This window comes from Cupressus sempervirens, chromosome 1, assembly GCF_028749045.1.
Source record: "Cupressus sempervirens isolate cs-2001-9-10 chromosome 1, ASM2874904v1, whole genome shotgun sequence".
Classification (NCBI taxonomy): Eukaryota; Viridiplantae; Streptophyta; class Pinopsida; order Cupressales; family Cupressaceae; genus Cupressus; species Cupressus sempervirens.
The window spans coordinates 460,891,442-460,919,108 of NC_143118.1; the positions used below are offsets into that span (position 1 = coordinate 460,891,442).

Consider the following 27,667-nt stretch of genomic DNA (forward strand, 5'->3'; position numbering starts at 1 on the left):
AGAGCATTTGTGGTTCTTAGGATAAAGCTTAACAACTCAAGCAAAGATCAAGGACAATGGAGATATTCAGACTTGATAAGGCAATTGACAATGAAAAGCTAGATCTAGAAATGGCCATTGTACAACTCAAGAAATCCAAGGAGAAACTTTCCCAATCCCTGAGAAGAAGAAAGGAACTTGCAAATCAGATCAATGATCACCAGTACATTGAAGAAAAGATTGAAGACCTTTTCCCTTCAAGCAATTCAGATGAAGCAAATGATGCAATCAAAGAACTCTTAGAGAATAATGGTTCCCTGCAAGAAGAAATAAGAAAGCTCAAAAGAGAACAAGAAATTTAGTCAATAAGGCTATGTGAAATCTTGGAACAAAGAAACAAGATGAAAGAAGAAATGGATGGAAGAAACAATGAGATCCATAACCAATCCATTCAACATGAAGATCTTATAGATCAAATCTCCAATGCAAATGAAGAAATCACGAGTCAAATATGAATCAATGAAAGATTAAGGAATGATCTAAATTTAGAAAGACAAATCAATGAAAGATTAAGAAGTGAGTGAGATCTAAATAGAAAATCAGTGAAAGATTGAAAAATGACCTAAACATTGAAAAACAAATCAATGAGAGAATGATGAAATCCCAAGCAGACATGAATCAACTGAATCAACTAAATGAGCAGTATCTCTATAGACAAAAGGGTAAAGCAAGAATTGGATACAAAGAAGAAGAAGATGAATCCTCCAAACAAGGAGCTCAAAGGAATCAAAGACCTACTTGCAATTACTGTGGTAAGATAGGTTATACATCAAACAAATGTTGGAGTAATGGTAAAGCAAAATTCAATGGTAAATGTTACAATTGCAATCAACATGGTCACAAGGCTAATGAATGTAAAGAGAAACCAAAATTTGAAGGCAGATGTCACAAATGCAAGAAAAAAGGTCACAAGGCATCAAACTGCAAAACCAAGATATTCAATCCAGCAGAACAAATTTTGAAAGCAATATTTGGTTGGGACTACAACACCTGGTGTAGATGTCACTGCTGTGGAGAATATGGACACATTGGCATGAACTATGTTAAACATCACACAAGGAAGAGAGATACCACCATAAGATGTCATACTTGTACAAAACTTGGTCATCTAGCCAAGAATTGCATGAATTTAGGTACAATTAAAGATGAAAAGAAAGCTAAGGCAGACAACATTAGAAGTAATGGATTCCTAAATCCATTGAGGAAGCTAGTCCAAGCAATGATGGTGATGTCACTCAAGAAGTGGGTGACTTCACCATTTCCAGCTAAGTTCTTAAGCAAGAATTGGAACTGCGTTATCATGATCACATCTAAACAATTCCAAAATTGAAAGGAATCAAAGATCTAAATCAGTATTCAAGACACAAAGGGATCACAGAAGATCAAATTAGTTATCACCAAGTTACTTTATCTACCAAATAAAATTGGGTCATGGACTCCACTAAGCAAGGTCGGGAGTAACTAGTCACACATGTTTGGTTACCAAGTTATGAAGCATTCATCGAGTGATCCGAGCAGATAGTGGATGACAGCCTATCAAGCATAATGATACTTTCATACCAAGCATTAATGGTGAAATGTTATCAAAAGGCAGGAGATCAAACTCATTTTTCATCGAGAATTTTAAAGTATTCTTGCGATCAAGCGAATTGCAAAGTGATCAAGCAATTTCAAGTGGAATTTGCAGTAAAAGATTTCAAAGTTTTTTGTAACCTACCAAGTAATCATGGTATCATCAACTAGCAACAGCAAGGCAAAGAAAGGGTCAGAAATGTTGGTCCAAGGAGTCGAATGGAAACCACCAGATTTCAAATTTGTACCAGCAATTGCAGAAACCCTCGATCCAAATGGAGCTCAATCACAAATCCCTCCTAAGGTACTACTCATTAACAATATTCAAACTCATTTTAAGTGTAAAATTCAAGAAATTGGAACCCTAGAGATGGATGATGCCCTAGGTGAATTGTGTGTGAATGGTGTTCTTAAACCCAAACATAAGCACTTGGAAGATAAAGGTTTAACCCACATTCCCCACCTGCCCTGGAGTTTTCGAATCAAATGGATCAAATACATCCTAAGCTGAGTTCATAACAGTCAGTTATGGCTTAAGCAACCTATTTTGATCACTAAGAATATGATTCATCATATCACCAACCTTCCCATGCTTTCCAAAGCCAAAGCTACTAAAACCCTAGGTCGAGCAGAGTTACAAAAGAAAACCTTAGTTGAATGGGATGGTAGAGGTGTGAAGATTAGTAGTGTAATAGATGTAGAACTAAAATTTGGCATACATGTGATAGCACACAAGATCTACAATTCTAGTCATCTAAATAGTGTGTCGTGTGAAGCAATAGACTTGGCATTCAAAGTTGTGAAGAACAATCTGTCATTTTATCTTGCAGACTTGTTGTTCAAATAGTTTAACAAGAACATGGAAAGTATTAGGACATCGAAGAATAACACTTGCAAATTTAGTTCATTGTTGAGATGCTTATTCTTCTATGTTCAAATCTTTTTCCCTTTTAAAGGTACAGTCTTATGGAGAAAGGATGTGCCAATTTTGTATCAAATTAACGAATACATTGCGAAAATGGGTGAGAATTTTGATAGCATAATGGATAATTACTTTGATGTCTTCAAGGAGAAAAAGAATAATAAATTTAGGATTTCCAGGAAATTGGTTGAAGATTACAAAGATGATGTTTGTTTCATGGTAGACAATGACAAAGTCTACATTCAGGCATTGATTCCAAGAGTTGTATGGGTAAAACCTCTTCCCTATGAGGTAAACATTGATGAAGCAAAGGACATAATTGAGGCCTTGATAAATGAACCTATTGATCTAAAGGCACCACACTTTGGAACATATGATGAGGCTAAGACAAGAATAGAGCTTGAAATCAAGCTTCCACAGGCAATTAACAAAGGAAAGAGGAGAATAACAAAACTCAAATCCGACATACTTCTTATGTTAAGAAAGGGTAAGGGGGAAGACAACGACGATGATGCAGAGGATGAAGAAGAGTCAGAAAAGGAAGAAGAGCCAGTAAAGAAGAAAGGCAAGGTGATCATCACCAAGTCACCCAAGTAATCCACTGTAGTGTTTACCAGGAGATCTAGGAAGAAAGGTAGTGAAGTTGTGTTTAGCAAGCCTCCTCTCACCTTCCAAGAAAAACTAAAATAGCTGGAAGAAGGTGCATGCATAACCAACTTCAAATCATTGAAGTATGAGACTAGGACAAAGGCTGAGAAGAAGCATATTGAAGAATTGGTACTAACCAAGATGGGCAATTGGAAGTATTCCCCTAATCAAATAACCTCTTAGATTTCTAATGAACTATTAGAGAGATTGAAGCCAAGATGGGACTCAGCTATATAGACATCAAAAGATATCTATGAATAAACCCTAAGGTAGTTGTTACCAAGCATTACCAATGCTGAAGTAAAAGAGTCTTTGAAGAAAAATGAAGACAAGATGAATCTTAGATTCAATACTTGTTTAATTTTGTTGAAGGATATAGAGTATGTAGTCAAGAATGCTACAGGAATATGGAAGAACATTTATCACTTGCATAAATAGAGTGACTCTCCAATAGAAGTCAAGGATGATGATAGTGATGATGAGGAAGAAGGAACACACTTTGAGACAATATAGTTTGACAATGAAGTAGTTGAAGAAGATAAAGATGAAGAAGCTACCAAGGAAGACAAAGAAGATGATGAGGAGATTGATCCTATGAAGATAGCAGCAACAATCATTGCCTCAATTCCTCATTCTCCAAGCAAATCAACAGCTACATCAAGTTCGAAGATAGCTTCAGCAAGTTTGATTGTGACCACAACATATACATCAAATGTCCAATCACTCTTCGCTCCCTCATAGCTTAGAACAACACTAATGGAAGTGTCTACCACTTCATCTACCAAGCTGTAGCCTCCCTCTTCTTCAATTCCTAACTCAACATCAACAACAATGAGTACAACATGTTCTATAATTATGTGTTCTTCAGCAGTAAGTATAGTTTTGAGTTCTACAATTTTGGATTCTACAGTTTTGTTTTCTATAGCTTCAGATTCATCTGTAAGTATATCAGTTTTAGATTCAGTAAGCATACCAGTCAGTGTTCCATCTTTTGGTACTATATAAGTTTTTACTAATAGTCCTGCTATCTCTACTATTGTTTCCATTCTAGATTCTATGGCATTATGTATAAAGGTAGTTGAACCTAAGGCTCAACCAAGTATAAGACTTTTGAGTGGAAAGGAGATAGAGGAGGACATTGATCTAGATGAGGAGATTGAGATTCCAAAATGGGATTTTGATAATGCCATTGCAAATCAAATACAAATAGCTAGTAAACTCCTCCAAAAGAAAGTGAAACAGAAGAAATTAAGAGAGGAAAGAGACAAAGAATATAAAATCATTGAAAGTGCTAAGAATGTTTTGACTGAGGTAATAGGTGTTGAAGTTGATACTTCTCAACACATTTTGTTTCAATTGGAAGAAGCAATCAAAAAGTTTAATAAGGACTCCAGTAGTCAGGATAAATTGATTGAGAAAGAAAAGAAGAAATTTGATAACAAAGTGCTTGAGCATATTTCTCAACAAATTGCCATCCAACAAGTGGAGCTTTCCTCAATTTTGACCAATATTGAGAACTCTTGCACAAATGTAACATCACTTTTTGGGAAATTATGTAATGTTACCGAGTTCACAAAGGAAATAAAGGGCAAACTGACAAAGATTGATGAAGATCTGAAGGTTAGTGCACAACAGTTGCACCTTGACCCTAGTTCAAGCTCTGCACATCATATGAAAATCAGATTCTTGTCAGATATGCAAGCAGAATTGTTGAGAGAGGAAGCAAGGATTCGGTCTTCACTGATAGATATTCAGAATATGATCATTCCCATCATGCACACAATGTAGAAGCACATTGTTTACTCAAAAACATTGATCCATGACAACAATTTCTCAATTGCAAATCACATGATAGAACTCTCTGCAGAAGTCCAAGTTGCTCTACATACGTGCAAAGTTTTGCAAGAAAATTGGGATAAGACTTTAGCACTCATACTTAAGGTACATTATGAGTTTCTTTCTTATATTGGTTTCTCTATGTAAATAAGCTTTGAATAAATCTTTGGCATTATTGTCAAAAAGGGGGAGAATCAGTATGAGAAACAGTATGTGTATATGAAAAGTAGTATGTATATTGTATGGGGGAGATCATGCAAAAGAAAAGAAAGTGTATTGTATATACTTACAAAGACAAATTTTGAAAAATATAAAAAAAAAATCAGTGTACAGTACCAAGCCAGTATCACACTGTGATGTAAATAAGTTTTGGTTGATACGTGTTTTTGTCACTAATGCCAAAGGGGGAGATTGTTGACATTAAGTCAAGTTTGTTATTAGCGACAACTCTTATTTAGATTTTGTATGGTTACCAAGCTCATTGAATAGTCTACAGTGCTTGCCATGTAATTTAGTAGCCATTGATCTTTACAATTCCTACCAAGCATCCTAGTGGTTACCAAGTGAATTCAACTAATGTGAAGTCTAGTAGTTCAACCTGAGCAGTTTAGTGGTTACCAAGCTTTGCAGTTCAAACTGAGCCAGTAGTTCATGTGAAGTGAAGATAGTGTTAGTTGAGCTATGTAATGATCAGTGTTTATCGGGTGTAGCCATGGTAAACATGTAATTTAGTTTCTACCAATTTGTTAGTGTAGACCAAGTTTGAGACTACTTTGAGATGATTAGTATGTACCAAGCTTCTACTTCTACCAAATGCATGACAATATCGAGTAATGACAGTGGACACCATGTATCAGAACTTCACCAAGTCAGTCTTCAGAACCCGAGTGCCTTCATTCAAGATGACTTTATAATATTGATGTTAACTTGTATATTAGCTGACTTTGTAGTTTTGTAAATTGATTGATATATATATGTAATATATTGTATCATATCCGATATAAAAAAGAAGAAAAGGGGAATGAATAGATGAATGTATGCATGGAAATGCAAATTAGTAGCAAAGTATATTGTAAGGCCATATCAACAAAGGAGCAATAGAGTCATATCTATCACATAAAGGTGATCAATACTTCAAAGAATCTCTATCAACAAATCAGTTGTAAGCCAGAGATCAATTGTTTCACTCTAACAGTTGAACCAGTTCAAATCCTTTAACAAGGTAGACTTAACAGTCTTTAGTCAAATCTCTTTACCGAGTGCATACTTTGTTGTATGTTTGAAAATCCTCTAACAAGGTGGACCTAGCAGTCCTAGTTGCTTCTAACAAAGAAGATCATTAGAAGTGATCATTGTAAGCCTTAACAGGCCAACTTTATGCTACAATATTGAAGTTTTGTGGGTATCATCCCCACCCTAATTTTACTTTCTATTTGGAAGGTTTCTGGGTTACCAAATTATTGTGTTCATGTGCCATGAATATTTATGTTTTCAGTTTCTCATGCATGCAAATCAGATATGATTTAATGGTTATTGGATTATTGCAATTAAGATTTGATTTTGGTAAAGTTTTTGAGGTTACTGATTCACCCCTCCTCTCTTAGTAACCTAGCATAGTCTTGAATATTTCCAACACATACCACTTAGGAGAATGATGTCAAGGAGCTATTCTAGTTCCTTAATGAATAATGGGTTGCTATATTATTGCCCAAGAGGTTGAGTGGGAATTAGTTTGGTATGCTATGCAGTCTCCTTTTTGGTCGAATATCCCTAGTGGCTTTGTTACTTTTGGTTTTTACAATTATTTTAGAAACTCTGACCTTGCATGAATTTTTTTTTTGGTTAATTGCTATACTATGATAAACTCTCATAGTATTATGTTTATTTTTTTGATGAATGCTTATACTAGAACTATGATGCTTAGTACTTTTTAAAAGATGGTTTTTGATACAGGTAAATTGCAATGGGTTACTCTTTACTTTGCTCCTTCACATGTTGTTAATACGTTGCTAATGCACATCTGAAATATTGATTGTACCAAGAGTCATCACCCTATTGCTACTACTTTTATCAAAATCATAGTTATATATTTCATTGTCTAATTCTTTCTAGACAAACAATTGTGTGTGTTTGTTACTGTAAGAAATTAATTATTTGTTACTATGTCACTGTTAGTACATGTTGATAATTCGACATCATCTTATTGTCTATAGACTTGTTAAACTTATGATTAATATTATGTTTACATTTGGTGCTCATTTAATTTGTCATTTTCTCTTACTATGATTTCATAATTTAGTCTTAGTGTTGCAAAAAACATTACACATTCATGTGTGTCACTACATTTTCATAATTTTATGATAGTGTATTATCCTCTTACAAATAATAATTATGAAAAATGTGATTCTTAAATTTATTAAATGAAAGACTTGCTTTTATATAATATAGGAATCATACACAACACAAGTGAATTGTATAAAACAATGCCTCGCAATATAATAACCACAATTAATCTTATTTGGAGACAATTTTGATATATAGCATTTAAATTTCTAAATATAATATAAAATGTCAAACTGTATCATAGACATGTTTTATTTTTGACATATATTACTACAATACAACACTTTTTACTTCAAATTTTCACAATTAAAATATATAACCTAAGTATATGCCTCATGCAATTTGACATCAACTATACCCTACACTTTTCTTGTTTATTTACATAAGTAACCCTTATCCCCAAGAAACTAATATTGTGAACTTAAACCTTACTTGTCAAATAGACTACTAGAATAAATAAATAAACAATGATTTGAAAATAAGTTATGTGAATCATAGCCTTACTTGTCAAATAAACTATTGTAATTATGGAAAGCAATTTAAAATTATTGCATAAAATATTTGGGAGGTACAGTAATAAAAATTGAAAATAATTTGAAATTATGACATCAAATATTTTGGAGGGAAGAAGATCTGATGCTCAATATAAAATTTTCAATAGGGGAGAACATTTGACGCTCAAGTATTTAGATTCTCTATCATGTATTTTGACCTCCCCATTCCCACCACAAAATAAAACATTCTACAACAATTCATATGAAACTAGCTCATGACATAAAAATGTGATCAAAGATGTCGACTATGCTTACCCAAATCATTTAAAAGTAGCTCATGACATAAAATAAACAAACAATTCATTATTTTATTAATTGATCAATTATTCAAAAAATAATGTCCAACATTAAACATGTTACATATAAAGAATACATGTAGGAGAAATTAAGAGTTGTCTTCACCTTATATATCATTGGTATAAAAGGGCACCTCACTCTGATTCAAAGAAATGCAAGATTTGCCCATGCCTCTTCCATTGAAGAGTGATGAAACATGACAAACCAATATAAATAAACTATTGGATATAATTGATTAATTATGTATTGTCTTTGATGTTGCACAAATGTCATATCATTATCGGTCAGTGCACATCGAGCTCACTCAGGCAGTGAAGACAATTTTTTGTGTCTACCGAGCATTCCTGTGTTTGCAAGGCAATGTCTACCAAGTTCACTTAAGCGTTGAAGGAAAGTCTGCAGAAGATGAGTGTTAACCAAGCTCACTCAGTTAACGAAGGAAATGTTGGATGAAACTAGTGTTAACCAAGCTCACTTGGTTACCAAAGGATCTTCACGAATATGCAGTGTTAATCGAGTTCACTTAGTTAACACATGAAAATAATTTATGAGTTAGTATCTATCAAGCAAGGTCGGCTAATGAAGGATTTTCTTGTTTTGGCATATTAAGCTTAATTGATTTATCTATTAGTTATAACTAACTGAGGTGATGAATATTAGTTATTCTAAGTTGTATATGAGCCAACTTGACAATATGAATGATCTAAGTATAAGGTCAAGTTGAGAATTTGTAAGTTTGTAATAAAAGTGAATGCATGAAAGATTTTGAAGATCTAATGATGTAGTAGGGAATCGAATCTGAAGGATAAGCAAAATATCTTGTGAAGTAGAAAAGATATATTTGATCAAGAAGGATCAAGTAAAGCCAGAATCGAGATCTGTAATCAACAATTTAGTTGCATTCAAATCAAGTCATCTCATTGTTAGTCTCTAACCATTGTAGCAATGATCTAAATCTCTTAATAGAGTTGGCTTAACAACTATTTGAAAAAACCTCTAACAAGGTGGTAGTTCTATTAAATTGTCTAAAGACCTCTAAAAAGGCCACTCCTAACAGGGTGATTAAATCCTCTAACAGGGTCACACCTAATAGTGTGTTTTATAACCTTTAACAGGGTTGGCTCCTAATAAGGCTCACTTTAGAAGAGTGAAAATAGTAACTAGTTGAAATTGGTGGTTTTTCCCAAATTGGGTTTCCACATTAAATCCTAGTGTCAAATATGCTCATGCTATTTTCTTTTATGTGCTTGCATCTAAGTTAAGATAATGGTAATCATAAATAACATCTAAGATTTTCATGTTAATTACTTACCGAGAATATTCAATATTTAATGAGTTATAACATTTTATGTGTGTTTGCCAAGCATTAGCAGTATTAAATTTCCAGAGTTTATTTTGTACTAACATCTAAGGGATCTGGGTTTATTTTAGTGGTAATTAATTCACCCCTCCCCTCTTAGTTACTCCTCTTATATTTCCAACAATTGGTATCAAAGCCTTTAGTGCTTGTAGAGAAGGTTTCAAGGACCTAAGCTAAAGATCAGGATGTCTTACAAAAGAGGGATTCCCAAGCTGAACACAGACAAATTTGTAGCATGACAAGGACTTATGAGGTTGCATTTGGCTACCATCAGTGATTCAGGTTACAAACATCTTGATGCTGAATATAAGACTCCAAGTGGGACACTATCAGTTGAAGATATTGCTGAAAAGAAGAATCATAACATCATAATGATTGATATTGCATCTACTCTTAGTTATGCTGAATTTGATGAAGTTAAAGACTGCAAAATAGCTCATGAGATGTGGACTAAACTAAAAGACATATATGGAGGAGATGACAATGTAAGAAAAGCTAAGGTTGAAAGTCTTAGAGGTCATTTTGATCATATGAAAATGAGAGAAGATGAGAACATTGCAAAATATGTGGAAAGAATCAAAGCAAGTGTAATTGTAATCAAAGCATCTGGAGGAGACATTGAAGAAAAAATAGTTGTAAGCAAGGTACTTAGAACTCTTCTTCCTCTTTATGCAATTAGAGTGTTTGCTATTCAAGAGATGAGATGTGATCCAAATAATAAAATATCTTTGGATGCTCTAGTTGGAAGTTTGAAAACTTTTGAGTTAGATAACTTTGATAACTATGTTCCTAGTTCAAAGGTTATTGAGTCTGCATTTGAAGCTAAACTCTCACTCAAGCAAAAGAGTAAGAAATAAAAGTCCAGTCAATCAGGAAGTGAAGAAGAAGAAACAAAAGAAAGCTCAGACAGTGATCTTGAAGTTGTTGAAGCCCTACTTGCAAGAAAGTATTCCAAAGGCAGAGTAAAGTATAAAGGTAAAATTCCTCTGATCTACTTTTCATGTGAAGAAGTTGGTCACATTGCTACAAGGTGTCCAAACAGAGAAAACAAAGATGAAAAGAAAAGCAATAAGCAAAAAGGTAAGAAGGATTCCAAGAGCTACAAGAACTACAAGGACAAAGGTAATAAATCTTATTTTATGGCTAAAGATTCTGATAACAATGAAGATGAAATGGTATATATTGCAGTAAAAGATGAATATGATAATGAAGGAGATAAAATGACACTTATCTCTCATATTAACAAAAATGATATATGGATTATTGATAGTGGTTGTTCACATCATATGATTGGAGACAAAAAAAAATTTGAGCACATGCAATATTATGATGGAGGTAGTGTGAGGTTTGGAAACAATGAACTTTGTAACATAAAATGAAAAAGATGTATTTCTTTATCAAAGGAACTTGTATGTGACAATACTTATTGGGTTGAAGGAACAAAGCATAATCTATTGAGTGTGGCTCAGTTGAATAACATTGGATTCAATGTAGAAGTCATGGATGGAAATGCCAAACTACTAGATGGAATAGGAAATCTAGTTGGATCTGGCAAGCAAACAAAAGGTAATCTATTTTATCTTGATCTTAGTGAAAGATCATGTTTTATTGCTCAAGTAGAAGAAAGTTGGTTACGGCACAAAAGATTATGTCATGTAAACTTTGATAATCTGGTTAAGAAAAGCAAACATAAAAGAGTAAGAGGTATTCCTAGTTTGAAGAAACCTGATATGGGTTTATGCAAGAATTGCCAAATTGGTAAGATGAGAAAGACTAGTTTCAAAAGCAAAAACTATCAGTCAAAAGAAGTCTTAGAAATTTTTCATACAAAATTATGTGGACCTATTGGAATAGAGAGTTATAGTGGAGAAATGTTTTTCATTCTTTTTGTTGATGACTATTCTAGAATGATGACTGTAATGTATCTGAAAGAAAGATCTGAAGCTTTTCAAAAGTTAAAATGGTATCTGACAAGAGTAGAAAAAGAAACTAGAAAGAGATTGAAATGTTTAAGATCAAACAGAGGTGGTGAATTTATCTCCAATGAATTCAATAATTTCTGCATTAAAAGAGGGATCAAAAGACAGGTATTGGCCCTTGGTACTCCACAACATAATGGCATATTTGAAAGAAGAAATAGACCCATCATGGATTGTGCAAGAACATCAATGATAGAAAATAATGTTGCAATCAAATACTGGAAGGAAGATATTAGCATTGCAATTCATACCTTGAACAGAGTTCAATTGAAGAAAGACTCAAATCAAACTCATTATGAACTATGGTATGGCTACAAACCTAATGTAAGTTGCTTGAAAATATTTGGTAGTAAATATTATATCTTGAAAGAATCTAAAAAAGACAAATTTGATGTAAAAGGTGATGAAGGCATATTTCCAGGATACTCCTGCAAAAGTAAAGCATACAAATGTTTGAATTTGTCTACTTATAAAATTAAAGAAAGTGCACATGTTAGAATTGATGAGTTTGCAGAAAAGAGTGAAGACGAAAGCAACAAAAAACTAGAGGATTACAAAAAAATTGTTTACTATGAACTTGATACCCTACCTAACCTATCTGAAAGAAAGGAGACCTCATCCCCTAAGTCCCCAAAATCTCCAACAATTATCGAGTTGCAGATAGTACAACCCGAGTCACTGTCTGAAGGACCCAAGTCATAGTCAAAAGCTACCGAGCTAGTTCAAACCAAGTCTGATGAACCTAAGTCACAAATAGTGGAACTTGAGCTTGATACTGAAGTTCATGATGAAATCAATGGAATATAGTCTGAAGGACCCAAGTCACAGTCAGAAGCTACCAAGCTAGTTCAAACTGAGTCTGATGGACCTGAGTCACAAACAGTAGGACCTGAGTTTGATATTGAAGTTCATGATGAAATCAGTGGAACTCATTCTAAATCTAAAGAACCTATGCTAGCAAGATAAGTTAGAAGGCATCATGCAATTGATCAGATCATTGGATGGAACAATAATAAGAAGCAAATTAAAAGGTACATGTTTACTTGCTGAATTTGAACCAAGAAATATTAAAGATGCATTAGGTAATGAATGTTGGGTTGAAGCAATGAGTGAAGAGATAGAAGGTACATGTTTACTTGCTGATTGTGCAAGAACATTGATGATAGAAAAGAATGTTGCAATCAAATATTGGAAGGAAGCTATCAACATTGTAGTTCATACCTTGAACAGAGTTCAATTGAAGAAAGACTCAAATCAGACTCCTTATGAACTATGGTATGGCTACAAACCTAATGTAAGTTGCTTGAAAATATTTGGCAGTAAATATTATCTCTTGAAAGAATCTAGAAAAGACAAAATTGATGTAAAAGGTGATGAAGGCATATTTCTAGGATACTCCTACAAAAGTAAAGCATACAAATGTTTGAATTTGTCTACTCATAAAATCATAGAAAGTGCACATGTTAGAATTGATGAGTTTGCAGAAAAGAGTGAAGAAGAAAGTAATAAAAAGCTAGAGGGTTGTAGAAGATTTGTTTACTATGAACCCGATACCCTACCTAACCTATCTAAAAGAAAGGAGACTTCATCCCCCAAGTCCCCAAAATCTTCGACAGTTACTAAGTTGTAGATAGTGCAACTAGAGTCATACTCTGAAGGACCCAAGTCACAGTCAAAAGCTACATAGCTAGTCCAAACCAAGTTTGATGGACCTGAGTCACAAATAGTAGGACCTAAACTTGATACTAAAGTTCATGATGAAATTAGTGGAGCTCATTCTAAATCCAAAGAAGCTATGTTAGCAAGATAAGTCAAAAGGCATCATGCACCTGATCAAATCATTAGATGGAACAGTAACAAGAAGCAAATTAAAAGGTACATGTTTACTTGTTGAATTTGAACCAAGAAATATTAAAGATGCATAAGGTAATGAAAGTTGGGTTGAAGCAATGAGTGAAGAGATAGAATAGATTGAAAAGAACAAAACATGGACTCTTGTTCCTAGACCCAAGGATAAAAATGTATTTGGCACAAAGTGGGTGTTCAGAAATAAGTTAAATGAAGATGGAAAAGTTTCCAGAAACAAGGCAAGACTGGTATGTAAAGGCTATTCTCAAGAAGAAGGTATTGATTATGGTGAAACTTTTGCTCCTATTGCAAGATTAGAAGGTGTTAGAACTTTACTAGTATATTCAACACACAGAAGATTTAAAGTATATGAAATGGATGTTAAATATGCATTATTGAATGAAATTCTTAATGAGGAAGTCTACATTAAACAGCCAAAAGGTTTTGTAGATCCTAGAAAAAGAGACATGGTTTGCAAATTACACAAAGCATTATATGCTCTCAAGTAAGCTCCTAAAGCTTGGTATGAAAGACTTCATAATTACTTGATATATATTGGCTTTCAAAGAACAAATGATAACAATAGTCTATATATCAAAGAAGGACCAAACAAAAGGATTGTGTTGGTAAAAATATTTGTTGATGATACTTTATTCATAGGAAATGATGACTTGTGCAAAGCATTTTCAGAATAAATGAGTAAAGAATTTGAAATATCCATGTTCAGTGAGATAAAATTCTTTGTTGGGTTGGAGATACAGTAGAACAAAAGTGGTATCTACACCACTCAATCTAAGTAAATCAAGGAGTTACTAAAGAGATTTGGAATGGAATATTCAAGACTAGTTGGAACCCATATGTCTACTGGACATAAGCTTTCCAAAAATGATGATTCCAAAGAAGTAGATCATACCACATATAGATCAATGATTGAAAAATTGTAGTATGTAGTGCATACAAGGCTTGATATTGAATTAGCAATTGGTATGGTGGCAAGATTCTCAACAAATCCTAGAGAAAATCACATGATGATAATCAAGAGAATCATGAGATATCTAAAAGGTACTAAAGGTTATGGCTTATGTTACAAACTCAAAGGCAATTTGGACTTGAAGGTGTTTAGTGATGCTGATTGGTAAGAAAGTCTTGATGATAGAAAAAACACTAGTGGTGGGGCATTATTTCTTGGTAAAAGACTAGTGTCATGGACAAGCAAGAAATGAAATTTCATCTCTCAGTTCACAACAGAGGCATAATATGTGGTAGTAACATTTAATTATTCTAACATTGTTTGGTTCAAACAATTGTTGGAAGGAATGAAGATATAAATCAAATATCTAGTAGTCATATACTGTGATAACACCAATGCAATCGATATATCAAAGAATCTAGGAATGCATACCAAAACAAAGCACATTGCTATAAAATATCACTTTTTAAGAGAATTGTTGTAGGATAAAGAAGTCAGATTGGAATATGTAAATACAAAAGAATAGATTACAAGCATATTCACTAAGCCATTACCTAAGGATGCATTTCTGTATCTAAGAGGTAAGCTAGGGGTCATTCCCCTATCTGAAGCTCACTAAATAAAGTTTAGTGATGCATCAACCAGAGCAAGTTGAAGATCAATCAATTGGTGCAGAATTGACAAGGGCATATTGCAAATGAATCAATACTTAAGGTACACTGATATTAATAGAGTTGTTGTCTTTGGCATGTGTTGTTAAAGAGGGAGAAGTTTATTGTCATATCTCATAGAAATTTTTGTTATTACAAAGAGGGAGAAGTTTGTTGTAAGAGGGAGAAGTTTGCTATCATAGAAACTTTATGAAGAGATATTTGTGAGGGAGAATGAACTTGGCAGAAGTTGTTATAGATAGAGGAAGAAACTGAAGAAAGAAAGAGCTCACACTGACAGAGGGATTTCTCATGGATAAACACTAAGGTTATGTTCCTTACTTTATTATTGTTCCAAAATTTCATGGTGTTATCACATGTTGTGTTGCCATCAATGCCAAAGAGGGAGATTGTTGGATACAATTGATTAATTGTGTATTGTCTTTAATGTTACACAAATGTCATATCATTATTAGTCAGTGCACGTTGAGCTCACTTGGGCAGTGAAGATAGTTTTTTGTGTCTACCTAACATTCCTGTGTTTACAAGGCAGTGTCTATAGAGTTCACTTGGGCATCAAAGGAAAGTTTGCAGAAGATGTGTGTTAACCGAGCTCACTCAATTAATGAAGGAAATGTTGGATGGAACTAGTGTTAACCGAGTTCACTTGGTTACCAAAGGATCTTCATGAATAAGTAGTGTTAATCGAGTTCACTTGGTTAACACAGAAAAATCATTTCTGAGTTAGTATCTACTGAGCAAGGTCAGCTAATGAAAGATTTTCTTATTTTGGCATATTAAGCTTAATTGATTTATCTATTGGTTCTAGCTGACTGAGGTGATGAATATTAGTTATTCTAAGTTGTATATGAGCTGACTTGACAATATGAATGATATAAGTATAAGGTCAAGTTGATAATTTGTAAGTGTGTAAGAAAAGTGAATGCATGGAAGATTTTGAAGATCTAATGATGTAGTAATTAAGCAAATCAGAAGGATAAGTAGAATATATTGTGAAGCAGAAAAGATATATTTGATCAGGAAGGATCAAGCAAAGCCAAAATTGAGATCTGTAATCAACAATTCAATTGCATTCAAATTAGTTCATCTCATTGTTACTCTCTAACCATTGTAGTAGTGATATAAAACTCTTAACAAAGTTGGCTTGATAGCTATTTGTAAAACCTCTAACAAGATGACAGTTCTGTTGAATTGTCTAAAGACCTCTAACAAGGCCACTCTTAACAAGGCGATTAAATCCTCTAATAGGGTCACACCTAACAATGTGTTTTGTAACCTTTAACAGGGTTGGCTCCTAATGAGGCTCACTTCAGAAGAGTGAAAACAATAACTAGTTGCAATTGTTGGTTTTTCCCAAATTGGGTTTCCATGTTAAATCTTAGTGTCAAATGTGTTCATGCTATTTTCTTTTATGTGCTTGCATCTAAGTTAAGATAATGGCAATCATATATAACATCTAAGATTTGCATGTTAAGTACTTACCGAGCATATTCAATATTTACCAAGTTACAACATTTTATGTGTGTTTGCCGAGCATCAACAGTATTCAATTTTCAGAGTTTATTTTGTACTAACATCTAAGGGATCTGGAATTTATTTTAGTGGTAACTGATTCACCCCTCCCCTCTCAGTTACTCATCTTATATTTCCAACATAAACAAGTCCTACAACCTACAATAATCCACACATTCATTTTTTATAATTTTATCTATTTGAATACAAAATAAACAACACCTATTTCAATACAATATCTATAGGAAAAAGTGGACGACACAAACAAGAAACAATATGGACTCTTCCCTTCAACAAACCAAAACTATTGGGTGCTTAATCTTTATGTTCAATATGTCTTTTCAAACTATCTATAAAACATAGTTATATATTTCATTGTATAGTTCTCTTTAGACAAACACTTGTGTGTGTGTGTGTGTGTGTGTATTAATTGTTTGTTACAATGTCACTGTTAGTAACGTTGACAATTCAACACCATCTTATTGTCAATAGATCGGATTAATATTATCATGTTTACAACTTTGGAGCTCATTTAATTTGTCATTTACTCTTATTATGATTTCATAATTTAGTCTTAGTATTGCAAAAACATTACTCATTCATGCGTGTCACTACATTTTCATAATTTTTGATAGTGTGTTGTCCACTTACAAATAATAATTAAGAAAAATATGATTATTAAAATTATTAAATGAAAGACTTTGACTTCCATATATTATAGGAATCATACACAACAAAAGTGAATTGTATTAAAAAAAAGTCTTAAATGTAATCAAACTGAACTACAATTAACTTTATTTGGAGACACTTTTAATGTATATCATTTAAATTTCTAAAAATAATGTAAAATACCAAATTGTATTATAGACATTTTATTTTTGACATATGTTATTACAATACAACACTTTTTATTTAAAATTTTCACAAGTAAAATATCTAATCTAAATATATGCCTTGCTGCAATTTGACAACAACTAGACACTATGCATTTTATGTTTACACAAGTAACCTCTATCCCAAGAAACTAATAATAATATTATAGATTTAAAACTACTAGAATAAATTCTTTAAACTACTTGAATAAATTAAGAATGATTACTTGTCAAATAAACCTTTATTGTCAAGTGAAAATGATAAATAAATCGAAATTATGGCATAAAATATTTTGGAGGGGTAGCTGTAAGATCTGAATTTTTTTTGAAATTACAACATCCCATATTTGGGAGAAGAGAAGATCTGATGTTGAGTAGAATTTTCGAGAGGGAAGAACATGTGACGCTCAAGTATTTAGATCCTCTTTGACCTCCCCGTTCCCACCACAAAATAAGACATTCTGCAACCATCAATACAAAACCATGGTTTTATCTCTATAGCTTCGGAAATCAATTGGACTGCAAACTTCCAATGGCAAATTATGAACCCAGCTCCTTGGAAACTCTCCTGCTGAACACTATGATTAGCAGGCTTCAAAATCGACCTCCTTATCTCGACACATCCTCTGTCATCTCTAACGCCTGCGATCGCATCATTTCTGACGACACTAAATCCCCACTTCAGAGAGAAGAGGCAAAGTTAGAGAAAGCCATTGTGCAGATCATTCTCAAGGGAGAAGGCCCCCAGAAACTCAGCCCCAATTCAGGTCAGGCCGTCTCAATAGGCGACCACCAGGTCTGCGTAGGGTTTCACGAGGAGCCAACTGCTGGTGCTTATGTCGGTGATGGCGCTGATCCTGCTTACCGTATCTGGGAATGGCACGGCCATATTATGCTGCACGATGACGATGAGGGCTACACTGCTGAGTATGTTTATGGGAATTATTTTGAGAAGCCACAGGAGGTTAATCAGCCGGCAAGGGCTAAAGAAATGGAGGAGACTACCCGCGGAGTCGAGGGCTTGGGGTTGGGCGGCCTTATTGGGGCTAACCAGGATGAAACCAATGCCAGGATTTTGTGCAGGAATATGAGTGCCGGATCATTAAGGTGAAGCTGCTCGCTTTGATTCTTAAGTCGATAACGAAGTCGAGTAATTTCAAATAGATTATTTGCTCATTCTTATGACTTTGAAAGAAAAACTGCTGTTTATATGAATTTAAGATTTTATTTAGTTTTTCCTTCTCTCTTTTCAAAATCAATGATAAATTCTGGGGTCTAGAGTTGAACTGTGGAGCTTCAATTTTTTTGATTTTTATTAGTATCAATTATTTGTTTGTTTTCTTAATGTTCAGAGTTTTGGAAAGCTGAATACTTTCTGTATGGTTAGGAGTTTTGAAAAGCAATCGTTTTCTGTTTGAGATTTGGAGTTTATAAAGGAATAAATTATTGTGCATTTGGAGTTCTGTACAACAATCTGTTGATGAAGTGTAGGGCTTCAGTTTTTGCCAAAGTACTTAGGTTATTGTGTTATTTTGGGATAAATCAGTGTTTACATATAGTCTTGGGTTTAGGCTGTTGAAAACATAACTGTTAAATAATGGGGTTCAGAGTTTTGAAAAAAGTGGGATGAGAAAAGGTTTTCCTTTCATGTGATTGTGGCAAAGACAAATTGGCGTTTCATTTATTTCATAACAAAATGTGAAGGTGGTTTTATTTTGTCATGGTTAGTAATGGGGTCTACGGAGATTGGTTTTCACTATCAGTCAGGATATTATAACTAGCGGGGTTGCATTTGGATAATGAGAAATGTGGTTTTAATTTGTTATGGTTAGTTGTAAGTGGGGTCTATTGAGATTGGTTTGCATGGGAGCATTTTTGTCACCGTCAATCGGGATACTATAACCAGCGGTTGCATTTGGATATTGAGATATGTGATTTTGGTTTGTCATGGTTAGTTGTAAAGGTCTATGCAGATTGGTTTGTGTGGAAGCATTTTCTTCACAGAAAGTCAGGATATTATAGCCAGAGGTTGCATTTGAGTAATGAGAAAGCTAATGTAATAGTCAATAGGTTGTCCTTATTTTAGTTAAATATTGTTCAATTGTGTGATGAAAGCTCTGTTATTTAATTTATATCCTTGCCTGAATGGTAAATAAATTACTTTTTGCCCAATTGTAAAACTGTGCCATGACATTTTATATTTTTTGTTCAATCTTTCTTTTAAACTAATGAATGAAGGACGTGGAGCCTTCTCCCTTTGTATAAAAAGTTATAAGCAAAATCAGAATTGTCTTCTATAACTTTTATAGAGGGGAAATAAAACATTGTAATGTCATAAACATAAATCACTCTAGCTCAAAAGATCCGCTGCCCCTTCTTAACTGTCAATGTTTTAAGATAGGAATCAAATAAGCAACAAAACATGACGGAATAAAGAACAATAAGCACAACATAATTTCTGGGAAAACCCTCTAACATGAGAGAAGGAAACCCAGCCACACAATGAAATTACTTTTATTAAATAATCAGGAAGTCTGAAATACGATAAGCCCAAACATCAGGCTCAAAACTGAAGTTATATTCAGAAACTCAATATCAGTCTCTATATCCTATGAATTACTCCTGAAGAATATATTAAATTGTTTTGACCCCTTCATTATCTTGCCTTTACAAAGTGAAGACCCCTTTGTTATCTTGACCTTTCATTGTCTTGACTCTTCAATGTCTTTGAGTTTTCAATGTCCACGCACGATCTCTTCATTAGCTAACGCTGAAGACTACTCATTATCTTCAAAAGACGTGTCTTTTCAAATGAAAGATTACTCATAATTGAACTCTTTGCAGCCTCATCATATTAAAGGATTAGATAATGCAGCAGAAAATATCTCAAATATAATGCTGATGCAATCGCAGGTATGCAGGTATCTCCTGCAGCTACCAAGCGTTAACATTAACATGGTAGTGGATGGTCATCATGCATTGAACCTTATCTGTTCTGTCCAATGATTTGACTTGAGTTCTGAAGAATCATTATGTTCGTGGCCAGAGTTCCACTTTGGATAACTCAGCAGTGATGGTTTCTTTCTCTGATCTTCCCCCTCAGAGTCCCAGGGGAAGCAGACTTGGCTCCTAAAGGGACCGAGTCAGTACTTGGTGCCACAGTAGACACAAAAGCAAATTGAGGCTTTGCAAACATCTTATCCTCAGGTTTTGGGGACGCATATCCTTGGATTTATCACTCTAAATTAAAATAATATCTTGAAGGCTCAAGTCCATGACTTTTCACCAAGTAGACATCATTACAGGTTTGTTTTCTTGACTGAAGGCAAAAGTTTCCTGCCACTCCCTTGAGTATTTTCTGTTGATCTAGTAACCATCTCCTCAGTAATGTAATCAAAGCTGAATGTAGATCCAAGCCATGACGTTTTTGGAACCACAATAAATCTCACAATGGCATTTGCAATTCAAAAAAGACTGAATACCCCAAAAGTGAAGCAGAAGAATAGGGAGCTTAATGCAAACAGTAAAAATTGAGGAAGTCTCTGTGAGTGAGTTGGATTCTGCATACCGTGCTTTCAGACAAAGGCAGGCTTTTGCCCAATACCTATTTCTTTTCAGGAGCACGAGGTTCCTTTTCACAATGGAACCACAGATGAGATCATTAGGAAGAAACCCTTGGCACAAGGACCATTGAAGATTTCATCCTCAAGGAAAGGCTAAGCTCAGTCAGGTGGCCAGAAGTTGTGAAAGCTGAGGATCAAAGTGTGTGCTCTATTTGCCACTTCATCCTCCAAAACTTCTTATTCAAAATCCTAATGGGAAAGACCTCGCCCCTAGCTGCATTATCTGAAGGTCACATGCCCAATTTTGTGAGGTTTCCCATCGAGTCAATTAATGATAAGGTGATTCTCCTGTAGAAGCATTCTCAGTACCCTATAATTCTAGCTGAAAGCAGAAAGCTTATTTCTGTGTGTTGCACATGATACCCCAGGGCAAACTGGATGGACCTTTGCTGTATTATTTTCATCTGTCACTTGAATGCCGTCACATGAAGCCATGGACCACAAACTATGGACCACAATCTATGGTTGGGCACATGAGGTAAGAGTGCCAGAGGAAAAAAACTTGAGCCCGTTCTGGAGATGAACACTTTTTGGGACAATTGTCTGAGAGCATTGCTGAAGCTTGCACATTATTTTTTATATTACTGTTAACAAGTATCGAGACCCCAGTGAAGGTTTGTTGATTAGATTACAAGATCAGAGTATCAAAAACTAAATAAAGATTATATAAAATAAAAGATTATATAAAATAAAAGATTAATAGATATTTGCAGTAATACTGCTGCATGTATTTGTTAGACTGTTAGCTCCCGGCACCAATACTCATATTGTTTTAATATCCACCCCCGTTCCTACAACACGACTAAATAAACTGAAGAGAAAACATAACCAATAAAACACCCCCTAGAGAGTGCTCACCCCAACTCACACTTCCTCTTACAATAATATGAACACACTTTTTTCTTCCAAACTCCACCAAAATACTACCATCCCAAATGACTTTTTTTTATAGGTAGTTGGCCGAAGCCTAGATTATTTATTATTCATTTATTATTGTTGTTAAGATCAATTATTATTATGTGTTAATCTTGATAAGATGCAATCCCAAGACCTCCCTAATGAGAGGCTCACAATTTACCATTGCGTTGTAGACTCTTGCGTCACTATCCCAAATGACTTTACACCAACGATTGCTAAGGACTTAAATTCTTTGCACACAGAAAACTGGCTCTCCCTATTTACCAAAAATTGTTGACTCTTAGGCTACCTCTGACAGAGAAAAGTACCAGCAACTTCTTTCTTTTCTTTTCTATCAGCCCAGTGCTCCCCTTCGCCGCTATAAACAAAACCTAATTTAAATAAAGAAAAAATGACAAGGCTGTACAAGAGGCTGACCAAATCCATGAACCCTCCCAAATTTTTAAGCAAAATAAGTTGGAACACCTATGAAAACAAATGAAATACTTGTTCAATGTCCTGAATTAGACAAGAGTGCTATTTTTTCTTCTGTGAAAAAAAGTCACTGCCCCATCTAATGTCCACTGTCGATTCCAAAAATCTTACTAGGAGGAAAGAAATGTTCCTTAAGTTTTCCACTATGAATCATAGTTTGCAAACTGTGCGAGTACTCTCCAAGTTGTCGAGTACTCTTTTTTGCTTTTTGCTTGGCGAGTTTTTACAAGTTTTACATGGAGCTTTATAGACATAGGCAAAATATGGGTACCTTGAGTTTCTAGGATCGGGACAGGTTTCGGGGACAGCAAATTTTTTTTGGCCAGAATTGGGGACGGTGGGGTGGGGGTGTGCGGCTACATAACATATAGGAAAATTTTAAAATATGGAAGGAAATTTGCAAATATACATGTCATTCATATGACAATATCTATGCTCCACGGAGTTTTCAGGACGGAGATGTTTTAGGGGACAGGGACATGTTCCCGGTACGGGGACGGTCAAAGCCAAAATTTAGGGGACGGGACCTTAGGGGACGACGATTAAAAACATAGGGGATTTTTTTATATAGAGAGATAGAATTCAAGTATGCATATCATAACATTGATAAACCATTTACCATAGACATTTAAGAAGATCAATACATGGAAAATTATCAAATGACAAATACTACGTACTTCCATTATAATTTATAACAATACCACATACATATATAGAAAAAATCAAAATGCCTAAAGGCTTAAAGTATTATGCATGAAATCAGAATGGAATCAAAAGAAGTCCAACTAAAATAGTAAGTAGTAAATACTAAATGCAATCTTTCCTCGCTGCTGCTGCTGTTGCCCTATGCTATTTTTCTTCCTCTTAGCAACTATGTCATATCTTCCTCTTAGAAGAGTTAGTGTTTTAGTGTTTTAATGGACAAATATGGTTTGCATTTTTTTATTATGTTTTTAAGACAACTATGGGACTGCACAAAAAGCAAAAATTTAGTGTTTTGCCTTTATCCGAGTAGCTGGACAAAAGGGGATGGCCAGCAGTGTTGGGGACGGCTGGGGGATGGCAAAGCCATTCTCGGTATTGCTGGCCGTCCCCAAGTTTCCTACCCAACAAAAATTGCCGTTTCGGGGACGTTTCCAAATTTGGCAAAAAGGGGACAGCTTTGGGGACGACAAAAATTTGTCCCTGTTTCGTCCCTGGGATGGGTACAAGCCCAAATCAAAGAGGATGCATTCTTGTGGAACTTTGGAAATTGTGGATAAAGCATGCCATTTAAATATTATAGAACCTTAACAAGTTTACAACATTTCATTTTTTTCTTTTGATCGATAATTAAAGTGTTTGTATTAATATCACAAAGAGATTATATATAGCTGTAAAGCGAGGTTATGGCTGTTCAAAGAAACCATCAAAAACCATCATCCCCAACCCACCATGACACCATTACATGGATGATTCATCTATAAAACACCATCACCCCAACCCAATCAGACCCCAATATATGAGATACATTGAAAACCAAAAACCCTCCAAAATGCAAAATACCAGAAAACACTGAGGCTCATTGATGACTTGAACCAATTGGCGGCCTCTTCGTGAGTAAAGTTGGGATATTGTAATGTCCCCTTTTTGGGACATTACAATATTTTAGGACATATTCATATAATATTAAAATTGACTTTGAGAGCATGGATTCAAATTATAAAGGGTCAATTTAATATTATAAAGTGGGCCAAAAACAAAGTAATGTGAATCGGAATCGGATCGGAATCGGCAAGGCCGAATCGAATCGTGAATCGGCAATGAATCGGCAAATTTGAAAAAACCCTTTAAATTTAAAGATTTTAACAATTTAAAACTTATTTCATGCACCCTTTATTGAATATAACTTAAACACACTATAACATCATCAAATAGAAGTTAAAACTTAACATACATAAACATGGAACATAAAATCCATCACATACGTAACTATGTTTTTTAAAATGTAAATTGTAGGCTAGCTGAAGTAAATAGAAATCAAATGATCATAATGATTTAAATCATAGAATGTATGTAAGATGATCCATAAGACATCAAATCATAAATGTGTGTAAGAATCTAAGATGAAGATCCATGAAAGTTTGAAACATATGTCTATCAATGATTCAGTATCAATATTTGTAAACAAAATATAAAAGCAAGGCTCCAGCGCAAGCCTCAGGCTCATAGTCATCATCATCCTCAACACCATCCTCAAGTTCGGCTGCAGCCTCAGCCTCAACCTTTGAGTATCCAGTCTGCCTAGTAGCAAGGCGTCTAATGTAGGTCCTAGAGGATTGCCGAGCCATATCTTCCGCATGTAAGATGGGCTCATGAATGTCGCTAGGGCCTGTGTCTGTGCGTCTACGAATGCCTGAAGAATGTGCTCTAGATGCCTCAGCCTCTATATCCACCTGGTCAATCCACGCATGGTCTTCCTCAGTGAAGACTGGATCCACAACCTCTGTGAGCCACTCTGATTCTGGATCAATCTCCTCTAGAATGATCGGAGAGGAGTCGGTGCCCAAAATCTGTCTGATCCTAAGATGGAGGTTGTAATGAACAAAGACAAGATCATTCAACTTCTGCACTGTCAACCTGTTTCTCCTCTTCGAGTGGATGTGCTCGAACATGGACCAACTGCGCTCACATCCAAAAGCGCTGCTTGGCTGACTCAGAATACGGATGGCAATTTTTTGAAGTTTTGGGGTTGTGGCCCCAAACATTTGCCACCATCTATCTGAAATAAGGGAAAATAAAAACAATTAGTCTCATTTACAAATTACAAATTACAAGTTAACTCTAAAATTACATAATCAACTTTAAGTTTAGAATCTAGATTGATGAATATTGAATATATTATTTAATTTTTACTTGGCTGTATTATTTCTCGAGCATCTATGGCCATCCTGCTAGAGAAAAGTGGCCCTTCTTTATTATTGAACTTATCAAGCTCAATAATTGTAGCACTGCTATCCTCATCAGTACTCAACCTCTGGACCACTGTATATAATTCGGTGAGAACCTCCTCATCTGCCTTGAAGTCAGGATGGAAACGAAATGTCGGATTCAAAAAGTAAGCTGCTGCATGGATGGGTCTATGGAGCTGATTCTACCATATCAATGATGTCCCAAATAGGGGCATACTTCTCTTACACTCCTTCATACTGGGCTCTAATGGCCTCCTTGGCCCTATCCATGCCCTCATATATGTAGCCCATAGAGGGCTTCTCTCCATCAACAGTTCGTAGGAGAGATACAAGGGGCTCAGTGGCCTACATATAAAGTAAAACAAAAATTTGAGTCACAACTTAAATATAGAATAATTCAATAATATAACTTAAGGTAAAACTAAATCATTAAACAATTGGCATAGTAAACTGTAAAATATTAAATGTTAAATTGCAATAAATTTACCTTAAGGATTTCTCTAGCAGGTTTCCAAAAACCATCATCATCAAATATGCAATCCAACACATCTATCCCTGCAGTGGTCGTAGCATAGGAAGATGAAATCCACTCCCGCCCAACAAACATGCTCCTCAAATCATCCCTTGATGTCAACAAGGACTGCAAGGTGATGAAATTCAAGGCAAACCTTGTGATCCCCGGACGAGCTAACTCTTTGTTTCTTGTGTACTTCCTCATTGTGCTAAGGACAAATGAATGATTATAAATAAACTTGCATATGTTTTTTGCCCTTTCCACACATGACTTGACCTACTCAAGTTTGCCAATTTCCTCCAACATGAGGTCAATGCAGTGTGCCGCACAAGGGGACCAAAATATGGTGGGGTGCCTCTCCATCAAAAGTTTACCTACAACAATTTTAAGTTAATTAGAAATTCAAATTTCAAACATGTTAGAACTTAGGAAACTTAGAAATTCTAAGTTAGAATTAGAAAAAGTTCAAAATTCAAATAAATTTATTTTCAAAACTTGAAAAGTTAAAAGTTTACCTGCAGCAACATAACTTGCTGCATTATCCGTCACCACTTGCACCACATGTTGTTCCCCCACCTCTGCTATAACTTCCTCAATAACCTCACATAAGTATGTGGCGTTTTTTACATGAGCAGAAGCATCAATGGATTTGAGGAACATGGTATATCCTTCAAGTAACAAAACAACGAATTATAATTACTATTAGCAATCAACAAATCAAAATTTGAAATAGTCAATCACGATTCAAAATTATGTATGTAGGAAAGTAGAATGATCAATCACCTCCACAGGATACAAGAAAATTGAGGAGTGTTCTTCCCCTCCTATTTGTCCAACCATCAGTCATGATGGTGCAACCCTTTTCAATTCACTCCTTTCGGTTGTCCTCAAGCTCATGCTTCATATCCTCAACCATTTCATCCAGGAGGTATCCACTCAACTTAGCCTCAGTTGGGGCTTTAAACCCCGGACCACAAATGGCAACTGCATTTATCATGTTCTGCCAATGAGGAGCCCTGTCACAAATAGATAATGATATTGACTAGAAATTTAGATGTCAAAAACTCAAATCATAAAACAAGTAGATATAATTAAAGTTTTACTTTTACTTTTAACTTTAACTTTAAAGATAACAAAGAAAAAAGAATCAATTACCTAGCTGCAATAAATGGAATGTTGCAAAAGTACCAGAATTTGCAAATCTCTTTTCTGGCAGCATCATGAATCTCCTTGTTCAAACCCATGCCCTCAAGCGTGGGTTGGGAGCCAACAGTAGTGCGGGGCACAAAGTAACTATCCATTCTGTTTTTTCGCACTCTAGGCCGCAATAAGTTGGTGTTGGACTCTGTCTCAGTATAAGACCGACTACCACTGGCACTAACACTCGCATGAGCACTAGCACTAAGATGAAAATGAGGCCTGGAAGAACCCTCTCCAACACAACCTATGGATGTGGAAGCTGATGCAGATGCAAATGTAGATGCGGTTGCGGATGTGGGAGCACGGGAGCCAATACCTCTTAACCCTTCAAGTTGCATTTTCCTATTCAACTTGTCTTGTTCAATTTTTTCTAATGCCACTAAACAAGTGTGTTTTGCCTCAGCAGTTTGATGAGTGCAAACTGTGACATCATGGCCAGGTATGCCAGCAATGTGGTATTTCAATCTATAGATACCTCCTGAATTTATTTTTTCTTTGCAAAATATACATTTTGTTTGATATTTGGTTCTCCCAGGAAACTCTTCATTATATTTCCAGCATTCA

At 34.9% G+C, this 27,667-nt stretch overlaps 1 protein-coding gene and 1 long non-coding RNA gene across 2 annotated transcripts; one reads left to right on the top strand and one right to left on the bottom strand.

Moving 5' to 3' along the window:
- The first annotated feature begins 17,712 nt into the window (after window positions 1–17,712).
- LOC149578296 (uncharacterized) lies at window positions 17,713–18,768 on the top strand. The gene has a single exon (XM_089828118.1). It carries the CDS (start codon window positions 17,956–17,958, stop codon window positions 18,532–18,534), a length of 579 nt encoding a protein of 192 aa, XP_089684244.1. The 5' UTR covers window positions 17,713–17,955; the 3' UTR covers window positions 18,535–18,768.
- A 7,536-nt stretch (window positions 18,769–26,304) lies between these two features.
- LOC149578297 (uncharacterized) lies at window positions 26,305–26,815 on the bottom strand. The gene is made up of 2 exons (XR_016356052.1): window positions 26,687–26,815; window positions 26,305–26,571 (listed from the first exon to the last, which is right to left on the bottom strand). It is a non-coding gene; the product is annotated as an uncharacterized LOC149578297 (long non-coding RNA).
- Window positions 26,816–27,667: the final 852 nt, after the last annotated feature.

Bases quoted from the DNA above. Each gene is read 5' to 3' on its own strand.
- LOC149578296 (XM_089828118.1), top strand. From the start codon at position 17,956: ATGGCAAATTATGAACCCAGCTCCTTGGAAACTCTCCTGCTGAACACT.